Source organism: Melospiza georgiana, chromosome 20 (assembly GCF_028018845.1).
Source record: "Melospiza georgiana isolate bMelGeo1 chromosome 20, bMelGeo1.pri, whole genome shotgun sequence".
In the NCBI taxonomy this organism is placed as follows: domain Eukaryota; kingdom Metazoa; phylum Chordata; class Aves; order Passeriformes; family Passerellidae; genus Melospiza; species Melospiza georgiana.
This window is the reverse complement of record NC_080449.1, coordinates 12,906,165-12,922,539: the sequence shown is the minus strand read 5'-3', so window position 1 is coordinate 12,922,539 and position 16,375 is coordinate 12,906,165. Positions and strand designations below refer to the sequence as shown.

At 40.2% G+C, this 16,375-nt stretch overlaps 1 protein-coding gene across 2 annotated transcripts in view; it reads right to left on the bottom strand.

Moving 5' to 3' along the window:
* Nucleotides 1-11,336, bottom strand: part of RALGPS1 (Ral GEF with PH domain and SH3 binding motif 1) — a 76,424-nt gene extending 65,088 nt beyond the window's left edge. The window contains exons 1-7 of one of the 2 annotated variants that reach the window (XM_058037891.1): nt 11,230-11,336; nt 8,810-8,926; nt 5,999-6,186; nt 4,105-4,220; nt 3,621-3,728; nt 3,195-3,245; nt 245-328 (exon numbers count right to left, since the gene is read on the bottom strand). In XM_058037891.1, the coding sequence (XP_057893874.1) occupies nt 245-328; nt 3,195-3,245; nt 3,621-3,728; nt 4,105-4,161 (300 nt within the window). In that variant the 5' untranslated portion in view covers nt 4,162-4,220; nt 5,999-6,186; nt 8,810-8,926; nt 11,230-11,336. The remainder of the gene's footprint in view (nt 1-244; nt 329-3,194; nt 3,246-3,620; nt 3,729-4,104; nt 4,221-5,998; nt 6,187-8,809; nt 8,927-11,229) is intronic. The other variant, XM_058037892.1, reaches the window with a different exon arrangement.
* Nucleotides 11,337-16,375: the final 5,039 nt, after the last annotated feature.

Sequence of the window (16,375 nt, the reverse complement as noted above, 5' to 3'; positions counted from 1 at the left end):
AAAAAAATATTGCTAATGTTGCACCACAGCAAAACAAATCAGGAACTAATAATTAGGAACAAGTGGTCTAGAGGAACAACATGAAAATGTGGACAAAGCAATTGAAAACAGGAGTTGTAATTTAAAAATCTTAATCCTCGTTTGGAAAAACAGGTTTTAATTCACATGAGTAGTTCCGTTTAACTTTATACTCAAAGACAACTGTCAAACAGTACCTGTTCATCACAGTAATCAAATTATATACCTGGTTAAATCTCCTAGTAAAGGCAACAATATTTGGAGCAAGGGTGTGTTTTTCTTTCTTATTCCATCCACAGCTGGCTAGTTCCTAGGAAACACATTTAAAAATTGCCTTAAAAACAGAAATGAGTTCTCCTTAACACTAATTCTAAATCACTCTTCTGTTTTTTAGAACCACAAGTCTCAATTTCAATCAAAATGTTGTTCAACTTTCCAAATGTACACTACTAATTTTAGACACCTTCATATGAAAAGGCAGAGTCAGCCAAAGAGAATTCTGCCTCTTTGTAATGCTGATAAATGGAACACACTCTAGAGATCGGTACATGCTTGTGTGAGCAGCAGGAAAAGCATTTCCAGCTCCAAACACATTTTGAATCCCCATCTCCAGCACTTAAAACTTCTGCAGATAAAAATGCCAATTTGCATCTGTCAGGACACAGATTCTCCACATGAAAAGTCCATGTCTGGTCATATGATACTAAAAATCATATATTTATGTGGAAAAAAACCTCAGATATTCTACAAGAGACAGCAAAATTTACCTTTGTTAGAAAAGTGGAAGAGACCAGTAACCTAAGGATATTAAGCAATTGCAAGAGGGAAAATCCTGTGTATGGCAAAATCATTTGACTAGATTTAAATTCAGACTGAATAGGAAGGTTGATAAAAGAGAGTGATTCAAAATGCCCCTGTGTGTTTGAGAATTACACTTTGTCTTCTTTTTTTTTGTATGGAGGGATGCTGGCAGTTTTCTCAGTGAGCACAGTCAGAGGAAACATTCCCATCAAGTGTGCAAAACCCTGAAATTTGTGGTGGAGATTACAATTTCAGGACTTGGAAAAAAATCTAAATGAAGTCACATAGAAATCTAAAATGTAAGCATAATTATTTCTGCTGGAGAACAAAGAATTGTTAACTACTCATCCTTTTTCTAAACTCTGCAAAGTAAAATGCAGATGTGTTTCTTAGTAATAGCTGTTGAAGAGCAGGAAAAAGCCTCAGCAAATACCACACTTAAAGGATGTTTGTATGTTTGAGATAAGACTTTTCAACCAAAACTCTAAAATTGTAGGTATTTCCATCCATGCATAAGGCCATGTTAAAATAATAAAACCTTAAATTTCAACGAGAAAATGTTAACTTTCTTAGTCTAATAACTTACCTAATAGCAAGGGAGAGTTTCATGACAAATACACAGACTATTTCTTGATTTAAAACATAGTCCTACAGTTGGCAGAATTCAGGAGAGAAACAGCTGTTTCTTTTTGGCAAACAAACTATATTGATGATTCCAATAAAATGAAAATCAGAAAGCATAATTAACAACTAATAGTTCATGGTAACTGCTACATATTCAAAGATCTATATTCTAGCAGAAGCTAGAAATACAATAGTTTTCCTTCTGATCACTCTTCAGTGAGTTATACCTACTTGCCAGAGTAGCACTTTAGGGAATTTCATTTCCAAAAGGCAAAATGAAGCAATTACAAAGGAAAAGAAGAAAGGCAAATCAATTGTTTTGGGATATTTTTTGCTATAAAATTCTATGGCACATGTTTCATAGCAACTAAAGTAAATTCAAAATTTGCTTTAACAATGAACATCTATAGCTATGTATTTTGTTTTTCAGTTTGTTCATCTCCTCAGAGTATGACACTATCTCTGCTTTTGGCAAAGGTAGTTAGAATTAAAAAAAAAAAACTGTTTTGTCCTGATATTTGTAGAAACAAAACTTCCTCGTAGAAAAGTATCTATGTATCAATTTGTACATATTGAAAATTTTTTGCTAGCAGATTTTTCTGATTTTTTTATGGGCATTGTTAATTTCTTATTGCATTATTTGTTTGCCATTTTCTTCCCCACAGGAAAGAAAATTCTCCCCAGCAGCCTGGAGCACACATGTAATTGCAGAAGCATGAAAGCGTTTTCAGCTACATAACTCTCTTGGTGTTCTTGGGGGAAAAAAAGGAATTATCTGACAGGAAGGACAGACAACAGATAGACAAATTTTTTATTTCCTTCCTATATTTTCTCAAAATAGAAATCTGCTAATCTCTCTGAACTACTGTAATAAATGATGACTTGTTTTGTTAGTGACCTGATTAGGTGGCTGGACCTTCCACTAAAAACCTTGTAAACTTGACTGCCCCTACTGATGTTTTCAGAAATTCAGTTCTGCTGACATTATGGGGGCGCACAGGCTGCCCTTCATAAAACCATGATATTCCAACCTTAGAACAAGAAGACAACAAGCCACAATGGACACATGGTCTTATAGTCAAAACATCTGAAGCAGAAGTCACGTGATTCTCGTACCTTTTGCAGTAAATAAATTTATCATATTTTACGCAAATTTGTCATATTCTGACACCTACTTTTATTCTTCATTTCTCAAGTTCTTACTACTGATTTTCAAACGTCTTGGTTAACTTTGACTGCTTTTCCTCAACAGGCCTCAGGTTCCCTTATGCATCTTTTTAAAAAGGTTAAAATCTTAAAAGAGTAACTTTTAAGGGTTTGAGCTAATTTAATCCCAGCATTTATTATTCTGAATCTTAAAATTAAGAAGCTTATAAAGCAGTTGATGCAGTCTAAAATTGAGATTATGGTCAGAGGCAGGAATCAAAAGTCTGAAATCAGATATGAATTGAAAAACAGCAGCAGAAGGGAGAATTGAGAATTTTTACACTTGATAAACTTATCCTGAAGAAACACTCCACTCAAAGCAAGACAAGAAGACTTCCAGAAAAGCATAATTATCCCCTTTGGCAACAGATGACAAACCAAAGTAACTCATGCTGGATTAAAGATTCACAGTACTAACAGGGAATATACCTAGAAAAACATTAGTGCAGCGCAAGAAAGTGAGCATTTTTGAACAAAAAAAGCATTCTTTGAATCATCACATTTTCTCAGGCATTGATTTCCCAAGATGTTTCAAGAAAACCTACCTCAGGCTGTATAGCTTTAAATACTGGCATATCCATCAATGTTATCTGGCTCTGAAATGAAGACAGAATTTTACATCGTGTAATATGAAGAGCTAACAATGACGTATTTCTATCTGCCCTTCAGTAACTACAATCCATACACATACTTCTTACTAAGCAGAACTAGCCTATGCTAGGGTCCCTTAAAGACTTAAAAAAATGCAAAGTAAAACAAATACGCTGTGTCAGGTCAGCACTACATGATTAAATCCCAAGACAGGATTATTTTATTGAAGTTGATAAAGTCAGAAATTTGTTTTCAAAAACACTGGAGGTTTATTTAAAAGCTGGGGTTTTTTAAGAAAAAATATTTAATATATTTTTTTATGTACTCTGTAACCCTGAGTATTATACAAGCTTAAATGCAAAAATAACATTTATACTTACAGCAAACTCCTCAGGAGTTACTTTCAACACATCAAATACAACTGCATCGTAGCTTTTATTGGCATAATCTGAACTTCGCCCTTCCAGGGAATCTGAGCTGCTACTACCCTAAAAAGAAAATATAGTAGATTTATCTGCAGAATGATTAAATTAATCTCAAAATTACCGACTCCATTTTGATGGTAAATTACATTGCTCTGAACTCACCAACAATACATGGCTGCTCTAAGTTACAGAGTAACAGGTCAAAAGTGCCATTTAAAACTAAACAAAATGAATAATCATTAACAACAACAATAAAAAAACATGGCTGTGAACACCAAAAACCATGAAGTGCTCTATAATTACTCTCTTGCCATGTTGGTTCTTTTTCTTACAAATGCTACTAGTATATGACTAGTAGTGGAAAGGACTTCTGTGAAAGCTGAAACAAGCCAAAATTTCTATTTTGATACAGGAGCTAATAAAACCCAACAAACTGTACCTCTGGAGTGGCAGAGGTGACCATCACACTGGCCATGAAGTCATTCCTTTTATACATGCTCTCCACACCGTGCAGGAAGTTTCAGCTCAGCCAGCACTGGTTGAAAACAGAAACTCCTGCAAAGCAAATTATTTGTGGAATAAATCAAATTTATTAAAAAACCCAAAATGCACACAGAAAATAACCCAGCAATACAAGATATTTCATTTTCCTACTCAGAGCAAAGGACTTAGGAAACAAGATTTATCTTAGGAGATAGATGCTCTTTTCTTTTCCAGGTACCACCAGCGAAGGAGTACAATTGAATATTGCTAAAGCGATGCCAAGTCCTTACCCTTACCTCCATTCAACTCCAGAAATGCAGGGGGGGGAAAAAACTGTATAATTTGTCATTCATGTTGAATTAAGTTTTATATAAAAGTCCCTCCCAGGCAGGACAAAGTCTCAGAAACTGCAGGCTACCACAAACTGCTTACAGAACTAGCAAGTCAGCTCAAGCTCTGATTCTCTTTAACTGAGCAAACAGCATGGTTGTGTCATCATTCCCCACAGCACACATGGATGAGCCCATGGCAGGCACTGCCACTGATTCCTGTAAATGGACTCTTTCATCAACAGCTGTAGCTGCTCATATGCGCAGCAAGGGAAACTGCCACATTTCCCTCTGCGTCCTCACGTTCCCTCCCACAACACTGATCACACCAACAGAAAAATCCTCAGAAAATAAAACAGCTAAGAATAAAAATATCCTCTTATTTTACTCTCTTTCGAAAGATGAAGTCTTCACTTCTCATTCCTACAACAACAAACAATTCTCCCCAGGATCTTGCATGAAACAAGTAACTAATTTTGCTTCAAATAATGCCAAGATCTTCTCTGCTAAACAAAGCAAAAGTCAATTTCCTTTATATTTTCTCCTGATAAGTTTAACTCATTTTGAGCACTAACAGACTGCTAAGTATTTCTAGGTCTGGAGTTGCTCTTCTTAACAGTCCTTACAATCTTGAAGTGGAAAGTAATTATGTAGATGTAATTTCTTTAACATGTGGCATTTAAATTAAGGCCACAAAAATATTCTTCTGGCCTCCATCCCTGCCTTTCTGAATACGTTCTCCAGGGCATGAGGAATCAATTACAATGTGAAAGGGGAAAGAAAAATCCCATATGTGAACTTTTATCATGCCCAAGTTCAGTTTTACACAAGTTTCAATGTTCATTATATCAAACTGAGACAAAAATGTTTTAATACCTAAACCCAAAAGCACTAATATACTTTTGCCTTTCAACATTCAGCACATACACAAATCTTGCAAGGCTAGAAACTTTCATTCTAGACATGATCAAAACAGATTCCCCTCGCCTTACCCCCTCCCCCCAAAATGTTCCAAATATAACACAAGCATTTTAAATGCACTGCTTTTTCATACGTCCAAAGACTTCTTCAAGATTCACGTCTATGAAAAAATGCCTCTCTACACTTGTTTTGCTACCTTTATGAAAGTCATAGGAAGCAATTATCCTTTTTAGTCAAGTCCACTTGATCATTTGAAGTGTTTCCCCACCTGCAGAATGCATAACTTTGCATACAAAGTAACACAGGAGCTAATACTATGCCCATGGTATGAAGAGGCTGTCAAACAACATAAAGATGTTAAAAATAATATTCCCCTGTACTTGCCATATTTCACCCCAACTAGATTAAAAAGAAATTTCTCAAATCCCAGAAATTATCAGAGGCCCAAAATGTTGGCAAGAAAATGTAAGAAGCCACTTAAATGACATACAACTTCTTTTCACAGCTTTTGATTCATACAATTTCTTTCAACTTGCTCAGGTTAATCACTAAAATGATGCATTTCACAAACAGTGCTAAAAATCAAAACTAAGGAAACACCTTATCTGTTTGCACGGAAGGTTCACAGGCACATTGCAGTAGATCTCCTTCATAGGCAGTCCGAAGCAAAGTGGATAAATCAGGATGCAACAGACACCGGAGTTTGTCTGTTCTTCTTTGCCAATTTGACAAACCCATTTAGGTACAGAGCACTCTCTGAAGCAAAACTGAAGACAGTGCAAAAACAACTGGAAAAAACCCCAAAAATACCACCATCAAAACCAAGCACAGAAGCAAACCTTAGAGCCATTATTTTACCATCATTTGTCGAATCTTGTTATCTATGCTACAGAAGCAACATTCTTCGAAAGCAAAATGCAAATTTTATATTGCTGTTAGTAACATGCATGTAATGCAGTCAAAGTGCCCATAAGTTCAGTCGCAGTACTAGTTACCAAACTCACAAGAAAGTCACTGAGACACTTAAGCACAGAAAACCACTTCTGGCCAACCAAGTCCACTAATTTGTGGACTTTGTTCACAACAAAGTCCACTAAAGTGCTCTAATTTCTGAATGCTAGCAGAGCAATCTGAGGAAGTCACTGATTGTTCACATTGCTTTCAGCAAATACAAAGATCACCATGTCAGCAACCACTGATGACCACTGTTCTTATTGATTTTTTTTCACTGAAGGGAAAAATACTGAGCTACATATGCTTTTACTACCCCTAATTCAGCCATTCCAGACTCCACAAGTCAACTGGCTGAGTTGATTTCAATAACTGTTTACTTACTACTTTCATTAGTTGATTATGGTCTTCCTAATAACACTGAATCGAGAACTGAGAGCTGCAACATGCTTTTAAGAAAATATACTTCAGCATTCTAACAAAAGATAAATATTCTTTCTTAAGCTTAAATTAGCTGGACAACTGGTTCAGTGAGAGCAATCAAAGTGCACTAGCACCCTACCTGGGCACTGATAAACATGGTTAGAACCAACGAAGTAACCATAATGCCTTATATGAAAAATATCTTAATTTCAAAAGGACCTTTTGAAGTAATTAAACAATAAATCTTGGTGGACATTTGGACAACATGAGAAATTCTAGTGTATTTGAAAGCCTGGATTTAAATAATTGCCTACTAACAGTTCATTAAGAACAAAGCAATTAGGCTACAGAATATTAGTCATAGAAATGTGATAGCTTTTTAAAGATCTTCCAAAGCAAACACTTGTGTATTTTCAGTATCCATTTCACCAGGGAGACCCTAATATATTTCACTGTGCTTTAGGCAACACTACCACCTATAGATAAAATACACTATGAACAATTTAGCAGTTTCATGCACACCTTTTTCTGAGAAACTTCTTACTGTATTTAATGATGACTAATGAAAATGTAACAGAAATAAAATGGGGCTGTGGATTAATTCAGCTGACCATAAACTGAGATCACTCAAGTAAATAACTATGCCTCAATAACATGCATCGTCCCTGAGTAAACAGGCTGAAAAAACCTGAATCTTGCATCATTTCCCAATAGCTGCCAATGGATCAATTCTAATTCTGGAAAAAGTATATTCAAAGTTGATTTCCCTTTCTAAAATTCTCTCAACTCTCCTACTTCCACCCCTCCAGCGCACATACTCAAACGAGTTTGACTGTGAGCAGAGAAGCAGCTGCTGTGATGAGTTTAAGAAACAACTTCAGAATCCAAGTCCTAAACTCTTGGCTTTTAATACACAACTGATCTGAATTATATCTAACAGTACATTAAAAACAACACCTAATGCGCAAGTCATGCATTTATGACATGCTTTATTTGATTTGTCACATGTTACACTAGACAGCCATTGGTCCCTTTGTTGTCACTAAGCTGCCCTCCAATTAAAATTCCAGCTTTTCAAATTAACTGTCATAGGGCAACCTGGATACAAAGACATATGTGGCAGTCACTACACCAAAAAGGTAAGCTAACATTCTACAAGTGGAATAAAAATAAGGTTGTCTTATTTTTCAAAATTATAAGGAATGCAATGTCTCAGTTTTCCAGTTTAAAAGATGTGTGCAAAATTTCATAGCAAAAGGCTGTCAAAAGTTATTTGAAATATCTCACACAATCCTCAGTTGCTAAAACCATGAAAGAGTAGGAAGCTGACAATGCTGGCTTGAATGTCCAATGCTATTCTGATTACGCCCCACATCTTTACTATATTCACCGATTACTGAGCTCATTCTAATGAACATTTATTACATTTACAAATTTACTTTTAAGTGTTTTCTTCTCTCCATTCTTCTATCTGCACCATTACTTACTGCATCAGGAAGTAAAGTAATAGTATGATCAAAATTACTTGTATAAGCCAAAAAAGTACAATAAAGTGAATTCTATTAAGTAAAGATAGTAGACAGATCTCCATCTGGTTACCTAGACAAATTAAGACAAGAAATACAGTATGGGTTTCTAATTATTAGAAACCATTTGGAGAACTTTGCATAGACTGGAATTTAACTGTGTCTGGAAATCTTTACATCAAGGTTCTATATCAAGACAGAAATGCAGTAATCTCTCCAGCAGAAGTTCTCCTTCAAAAGTCATTACCCTTCAAGCAAGTCTGCAAACTTGAATATCTTAGAAGACCAAGATATATGTTTAGGGAAGTTTTACTTTAAGGGAATTTTCATGAAAGGAAAAAATCTTCAGTTGCAGGAAAAGAAACATATATCTGCAAATTATAGTAAAATACTACTACAACTCAAGTTCTCTAAACAGAAGAGAACTGACAGATGCTTCTGTAATCTCTGGTTATCAAATATAGGTGAAAATACGAAATACCTGTAACTTTAAATACAATTGCATACTTACAGTGGAATAAGGCAGCCGTGCTCTCAACCCATCTTGCTGCACATCTCCATTAGTTCGTTGCTGGGTCTAGCTCTGGTTTTTCAGCAGTTTTATCTCTTGTTTAAAAGCATAACATTCCTGTAAATGCCAGGAAACGGGATTACGGTTTCATTTATTTTACAACTCAATTATTCTCAAACTGTGCACTCCTCACCTGAAACATGTGCTCTAGTATTTTTATTCTTACGTCTCCCTCACAACTTCCATTGTTAGTTCCCCATTCTAGTTTCACTGCTACTTGACAAATTCCCAAACTTAAAAGAACTACATATACATCACAGAGAGAAGAGCAATGTATTATAAGTTTCATAGCTACATATACTCCAAATATGTGCTTGTAACTCCCCCTCACTCTGTCAATCAACACAAGGTCCAAGCCAACACACATTGGTTTCACTCACTTCTTTTAAGGTGCTTTATGAATTGTAAATGCTACTCATCCTCACACCATTTTCCTCAAGGCTTAACTAAACAAAGCAAAACAGACACAAATCCAAATACAGTAATTCTTTTATCTCTGTATCAGCAAATAAAGCCAAAGCTCTTCCAACAAACATGATCAGCTACAAACCTGAGAAAAATACTGCTTAGGTAACTCATTTTGGGGATATTTACTTTAGGCATAGCCCTTCCCTTTTCTCCTCTTTTGCCTTATACCAACTTTTATAAAACCTAATGTTTAATAAAATTACACATCAAATGAGAAGAAAATAATCTCAAAGACAGCTTCTTTTATATAGACTGACATGAAAATCTCATTAAAGCCCATGTTGCTTTGATAAAGGTAAAAATAACGGCAGGTCAATTGGTGCTACTGTGCCTCTACTACAGTTTTTATTTTTGTTCTATCACTAGAGAACCTCTCCCTTAAAAAAAGTCTCTCTTCTTGACTATAACTATACACAATTCCTACTGGCATCAAAGCAAACTATCTTTTGCTAGAAAAGCAGTATTCTTTTGACACACCCAAAACTCATCCAGTAGGCACTCCTTGCATGAGCAAATGATCCTAGTTCAGAGAATAATCAAAATGACAAGTTAAAAATGGGTTAGCAACCATTTAAGTATTTCAGTGAAATTACAGACATGACGCCTGTTGTCTGCCCTGCATCATGTGGCATTTTAATAAAGGGCAAACCTTGTAATTCCTATGCACATGAACTTCTAGATGTCTTCACTAAAATAAGGCAAATAAACAGAAAAACGAATAAAATAACTTGGTTTGAAAGTGTTTTGTACTCATTTTTCTTCAAACTGGTGCTACATCATGCAGAATAGGCAACACAGAAAACGAACAAACAAGTGTGTGTAGGTCTGCCCTTTACAACAGCTTCCTGTCCTTCTGAGACATGAAGCATATCTACCAGGCATGGCATGAATATTCAACAAGTGAAAAAATATCTGACTATCAAAGCTATACATAAAAGACAAATTGCAACATTCATAGATAAGGTTTCTGAGGCAAGAAATATTCTTTTGTATTTCAGAGACACCAACGCGTTTCAATTTTTTCAATAATTAGTATGACAAGAATACATATGCTCCATTTAGTTGGATTCAGAACAACAAACCACAGACAAAAGGCATGATGTACTTCTACAACCAAAAATTTCAACATCCATTCCTCCATCCACTACATGCCAAAGCCCCAGGCTGACATAAGCCTGCAGAAGCTAGACCAAAAACTATCTGAAGTGAATTGAAAACAGATCGCAGTAAAGGCTCTTAACAAGATCCGCACGGTTTCATCCACATGATATGCCAATAGTTTTCAAATTTATTCCTAAAGACACAGGAGGACGTAGCCAAGCCTGGGTGTTTTCCATCTGTTCCCCCCAGACCCCACATCCGCACCAAGGCTGCTCCCGCTGTCCGCCCGGACTCGCGCCGCGCAGCACCGACTGCACGTGCCCGCCGCGCCTCACCGCACCGGGCCGGCCCCGGAGCCCCGCCGGCGGGTAGGGCCGTGGGGACCACCGGCCCCGCGCCGGAGCGACATCGCCGGGCGGGGAGGGGCAGGGGCCCTTTCCGAGCGAGGCCGCGGGGCCGGTCGGGCGCTCGCAGGACGGGGAAGCGCCGCCCGGCCCCGCCAGCGCCCACCCCGCCTCCCGCGCACCTGCCGCGCCCCGCGCGGGAGGCGCCCGGACCCGCCAAGGTGGGCGACGATGCGGCAGCGCCCCGCGCCGCCCCCGGGGAGCCGGGAGCCGCCGGCCTCCCGCTAGCGGCGCCTCTGGAGGGTGAGCGCCCGTCTGGGCCTGTCGCCGCAGAGCTCCGCCCGCAACACACGCCCGGAGCGGGGCCGGCAGAAGGCAGAGGGACGAGGGGCTGTGCGGCCTGTCTCACCTTTTCTGCCGGGCACACGGAGCTTGTCCGCAACTCACCTGTTCGGGACTTGATGCCTCCAGCAACGCCCACGAGCTCCCTCGGTGAGAGGGAGGCACCCTCAGCGCCGCCGGGGACGAGGCCCGGCCCGGCTGGGGACCGCGGGGCGGGGCGGGGGCGCGCGGACTGACGCGCGCGACAGCCAACCGGCTCCCCGCGCGGGAGCGCGCACCAATGGGCCCGGGCGGGGCGGGAGCGCGCGAGCGCAGGTGCTGCGGCGCCGTCCTTGGCCGCGCCCGCCCCGCCCGCGCCCCCTGGCGGTCTCAGCGCGGCTGGGCAGGCGGCTCCGTGAGAGCGGCGGGAGCCGGGGGTGCGGGCAGGGGGCGAGCCCGGGGGTGCGAGCAGGGGGCGAGCCCGGGGCTCCGGGCAGGGGAGAACCTGGGGGTGCGGGCACGGGAGAACCCGGGGGTGCGGGCAGGGGGCGAGCCCGGGGGTCCAGGCAGGGGAGAACCTGGGGGTGCGGGCACGGGAGAACCCGGGGGTCCAGGCAGGGGGTGAGCCCGGGGGTGCGGGCAGGGGGCGAGCCCGGGGATGCGGGCAGGGGGCGAGGCCGGGGGTGCGGTCAGGGGAGAACCCGGGCGTGCGGGCAGGGGGCGAGCCCGGGGGTGCGGGCAGGGCTTCCGAACAGCCCGAGCGTCCCTCCCGGTCGCGGCCCGGCCCCGAGCAGCGGGTCGGGTCGCTCCCGGAGAAGAGTCAGTGAAGTGCCGGTCGTTCGCGTCCCCTCGCCGCAGCATGGGCTGCGCCTCTCCCTTCCCGGTGCATCGACGAACCTCTCGGAACCTCCAAACTAAATCCGGGGTCAGGTTCAGGTCCGGGTGATGATGCTGCGGGTCACGCAGTGACCTTGTGTGTTCTTCCAAGGCAATAAAATAGAGCTTTGTGGGCTTCTTGGTAACTGAGAGTGGTACTTGAAGCAAAGAGGCAAAAAGATGGTGCACCTTTCTCTGATTTACAGCTTCTATAAAAGCAATGCTCAGCCTCAGTGTGTGTAGGCATAGCTACAGGAAAACATTGGCTCTGTGGACTGGCAGGTACATGCAGGATTCCACTCAGCCCATCGGACTGGCCTGCAGGTTTGCATGTTAGAGAACAAAAGCCTAGTGAGGGTATGCAGAGGAAGCTTTGAGATACTGCATGATGCCCCGAGTACATTTATAAGGTGTCTTCCCAATTTTACTGGTTACCAAAGGTTTTCATTACCTATCAAACTCAGAGCAGTTTAAACATCTTCATATATCACGACTAAATGTCTATGAGAGTGCTTTTCAGAGCAGAAAAATTCAATTTGAGAATAAATTGTAAAAATATCTTTAAACATAGATTTGAGATATTATGAGTCCTGATGATCACAACACCAATAACTATATCAAAGCCAAAGGCACTACACAGAAGGTATTCTCTCTACACTTCCCTGCCCCTCAGAAAGGCTAAAGAAAATTAATTTCATATGAATCTCCAAACATTTAATTCTTATTTGAGTCTATCCTATTGGTGTACTGCCAAGCAACACACTTTCCTCTAATATGTATAGAATCAGTTCCCACTAGAGCAAAAGTACAGAACTGTCTGGCAAAATATTTTCTTCTCTGTCCTGTATCACTGTGCCAGAACATTAAAACAGCAATCCATGTGCTACAGACTTTGGAAAATATACATTAGTTACTAGTATTTTTACAGGAATCTGGAAAAAAACTATCTGAAAACCAGTTAACTTCTTATCCAAATGATTATGAGATTCTGACAGTCACTAAACTGACGCTTAAAGTACTGTAAAATGGTGGTGTCCGCTGCCCAGGTAGGTCTCATGTAGCACAGCAGGACAGCCTCTGAAATCCTGGGTATAAACACTGCTCTGCTAACAACGGAATCACCCAGCACCTGCTCCTCTTGAGGGGTCATAATGAGGACTGGAAACTTCTTTTTTTGTTCCTATTTTAGGCTTCTGCTATGTACAGTGCCTTAAATGACCCCTACATAATATATTTTTAAAAATAAGCCAGCACCCTCTGGTGGAAAAGAATGCATAGACAAGGAATGTTACTTTAGACAATGGCATCAGCCATATAATTTCCCTAAATTTTAATGAAATGTTTCTGTCTATAATTCAACTGACTTTTGACATAATATTAAATTTAAATTTTTCCTAAACCCATGCACAATACAAATGTACTATGCTATTTCATATAGCTCATGAAATGTAACATCCATGGGATTTGGATTCATTTTCTCTGCATGATTATTGCTGGAAGAGTATAAATTCCATATGCCATATTCATTGGCTATTCTACCTTTCCCTCAACCTGTTTTCAAGAAGTCTGCATTATGAAAAGTTAAGCAATGAGGCCTGCGTCTGCATGTACACAAAGATCAGGTGAACAGAACTGGTTCTTTTTAACATAAACCAAGTTTTCCCTGTAGCCATCTTAATAAAACTTTTTCACAAAATCTTTGCCTTCTGTTTTCTGCTTTGCTGAAAGTGGCATTTTGTAGCACTTTTTAAACAAGTATCCAATCTCTGGGTCTGTTTTTCCCTTGATGCTGAATTCAGATGTGCCAGCTATGTTGAGAGAAATTCAGGTATTTCAGAACACTCACAGAATCAGAATGATTTTGGGAAGGGATTTAAAAGCTCATCTCATTCCACGTCCCTGCCACGGGCAGAGACACCTTCCACTGGACCAGGTTGCTCCAAGCCCAGTCCAGCCTGGCCTTGGTCACTGGAGGGATGGGGCAGCCGCAGCTGCTCTGGGCACCCTGTGCCAGGGCCTCGCCACCCTCCCAGGGAACAATGCCTTCCCAATATCCCACCTAACCCTGCCCTCTGGCACTGGGAAGCATTCCAGGCCCCTGGTAAAAGTCCCTCTCCAGCTCTCCTGGAGCCCCTTTAGGTGCTGGAAGGGGCTCTGAGGTCTCCCCAGACCCTTCTCTTCCCCAGATGAGCACCCCCAGCTCTCCCAGCCTGGCTCCATAGCAGAGATGCTCCGGACACCTCATCATCTCAGTGGCCAGGATACCAGTGCAACAGTATGTTTATCCCACTCCTAATAGTCAGGTCTTGTTTACCCCATTCTGCATTACTTGAAATTTCAGACCATTATAAGAAGGGGATTTGAAGGGAGGTTTTGCTGGAATAGGTACTCTGACACCAACAGGGACTCAGGGACTAACCCACACAGCTCCAGTCCCGCCAAATCCCACTGCCAGTCAAGATAACCATGGCCTACAGCTGCACTCTAGGGGGGATGCTCTTGTTAAATTCAACGTCGAGGGTGAGAAGGAGCGTACCTACACTTGCTGAGAGCAGCATCACCCCTACTGATGTCAGCAGCAGAACATAAAACGCAAATGCTGCTGAAGGAACGAAGCAGGGTGTCCTCCTCAACAGACCAGCCTTGGAATGGCAAGGATGGACTGCCACCATCTGGCTGGATTTTTTGTTTTGCTCTGAAAGTTGGATGAGGTTTTGGAGTACACAGCTCAAATGATCATCTGTTCAGAATGAAGCAATTAATGCTGGCAAAACAGAGAAACTTCAGACAGAGTAGTTGTTTCTAATGACTTGATTTCTAGTTGGTAGATCAGTATTAAAATGCTTCTTGTAACAGTCCAGTAATAGCATCCAAAATGCAAACTCCTCAGTAATTAAATACCTAAATTTAGACACTGACACCACAGATTTGCTCTAGAAGCATTTTAATTTACAAACAGCAATTCCAATTGACTTTATACCATAAAAAAGGCAATTTACAAGCAAGAAACAAATTCATCAGAACAAAATAAAGCAGCACAGAAATATTCATGTCACAAATCTAAAAACAAAGTGAATACAAGAGTAAAATATCATCTGAATAAATATTTTAAAGTTCATGCTGTAAAATAATCCTTAATGGCAAGTTACTAATTCTTACAGCATCAGCTTAGCTAGCTTCATTTACTTCACGTGGCGATGAAGTGCGGAGGTGTGAGGTTCCCGGTTTATATTGCAAGATAATGACACCAAGTCAAGTCATTCAAACTGTTCAACTATTTATCTTGAAAAATAACCATACAAATAAAATTTATTTTAAAATACAAATTTTCAGTCAGAAACAAACACTGTTAAAATCGTGCAAGAGCTCTACCTCTAACTAGATCTACAACCAGAGGTTCTCAGGCTGAGTTCAAAGGCTGAATCCCTGGCCTGTGGGAATGGGATCCAGCAGTTCTGTATCTGCCATAGCAGGAGTGAGCTACAGGAGCAGGAAGCAAACCTGCTCAGTCAGTGATACGTGGCTTCACATCCCCTGAAGAAATACAGGAACACATGTCCCAGGCTTACTTATTTGTTTTGTTTGGTTTTTTTTTGTTTTTTTTTTTAATGTAAACTTGCATAACTTAAGTTAATGCTGCCACAGGGATGTGCAAGTAGTATTAAATCTACAATATTAAATACAAGTATTCTGGCACTTGATAAAACATATGTAAAATGCACACAGATTATAAAGTTTGAACATTTTGAATGACTTTACTAAACTTCCAATTTGATCACTGAGTATTATGAAATTTACAATTCATGAAATAAAGAGATTCATATAAAGAATTTACATAATTCCCCAAATATTTCAAATATAAAATTTAATAAATAACCCTGACCAGTCAAAAAGCACCATTCAAGGGTAAAATTCCCTTGGAAAATAGATTAGGTGTTGCATATTTGAGTCCCTTTCAATGGTTTCATGTAAAACCTGTTTAGAAAAATGACAATAAAAGAATCACAGTAAACTAATACAAAAATTAAAATAATATATATATATTTAAAGGTAAAGCTTATTCAATATTTTCCCAGCCCTTGATTTTATTCCTGTTGTTCTTCCCATAATTCAGCCTAAACATTATGAGGCCTCATTGTTTTGTCTAAAGTAAACCAAAGGCTTCAGCACAAAACATGTATTTTTGCTGGAGAAGACTGCATTAAAACTAAATTTAGGCCTACAGTCTACCCTGCTGACAGTGAACTGACAGTATCCTTTATGCTACAGAAAGATTTCACACTCAAAAAGCAGAGCCAATCTTGAGGCCTTAGTGACCAAACTGAACTTGTAATACACTGGTAAGTATTTACAAAGCTATTTTCTAAACGTATTTACAAGTTTAAAAGAAGTAATA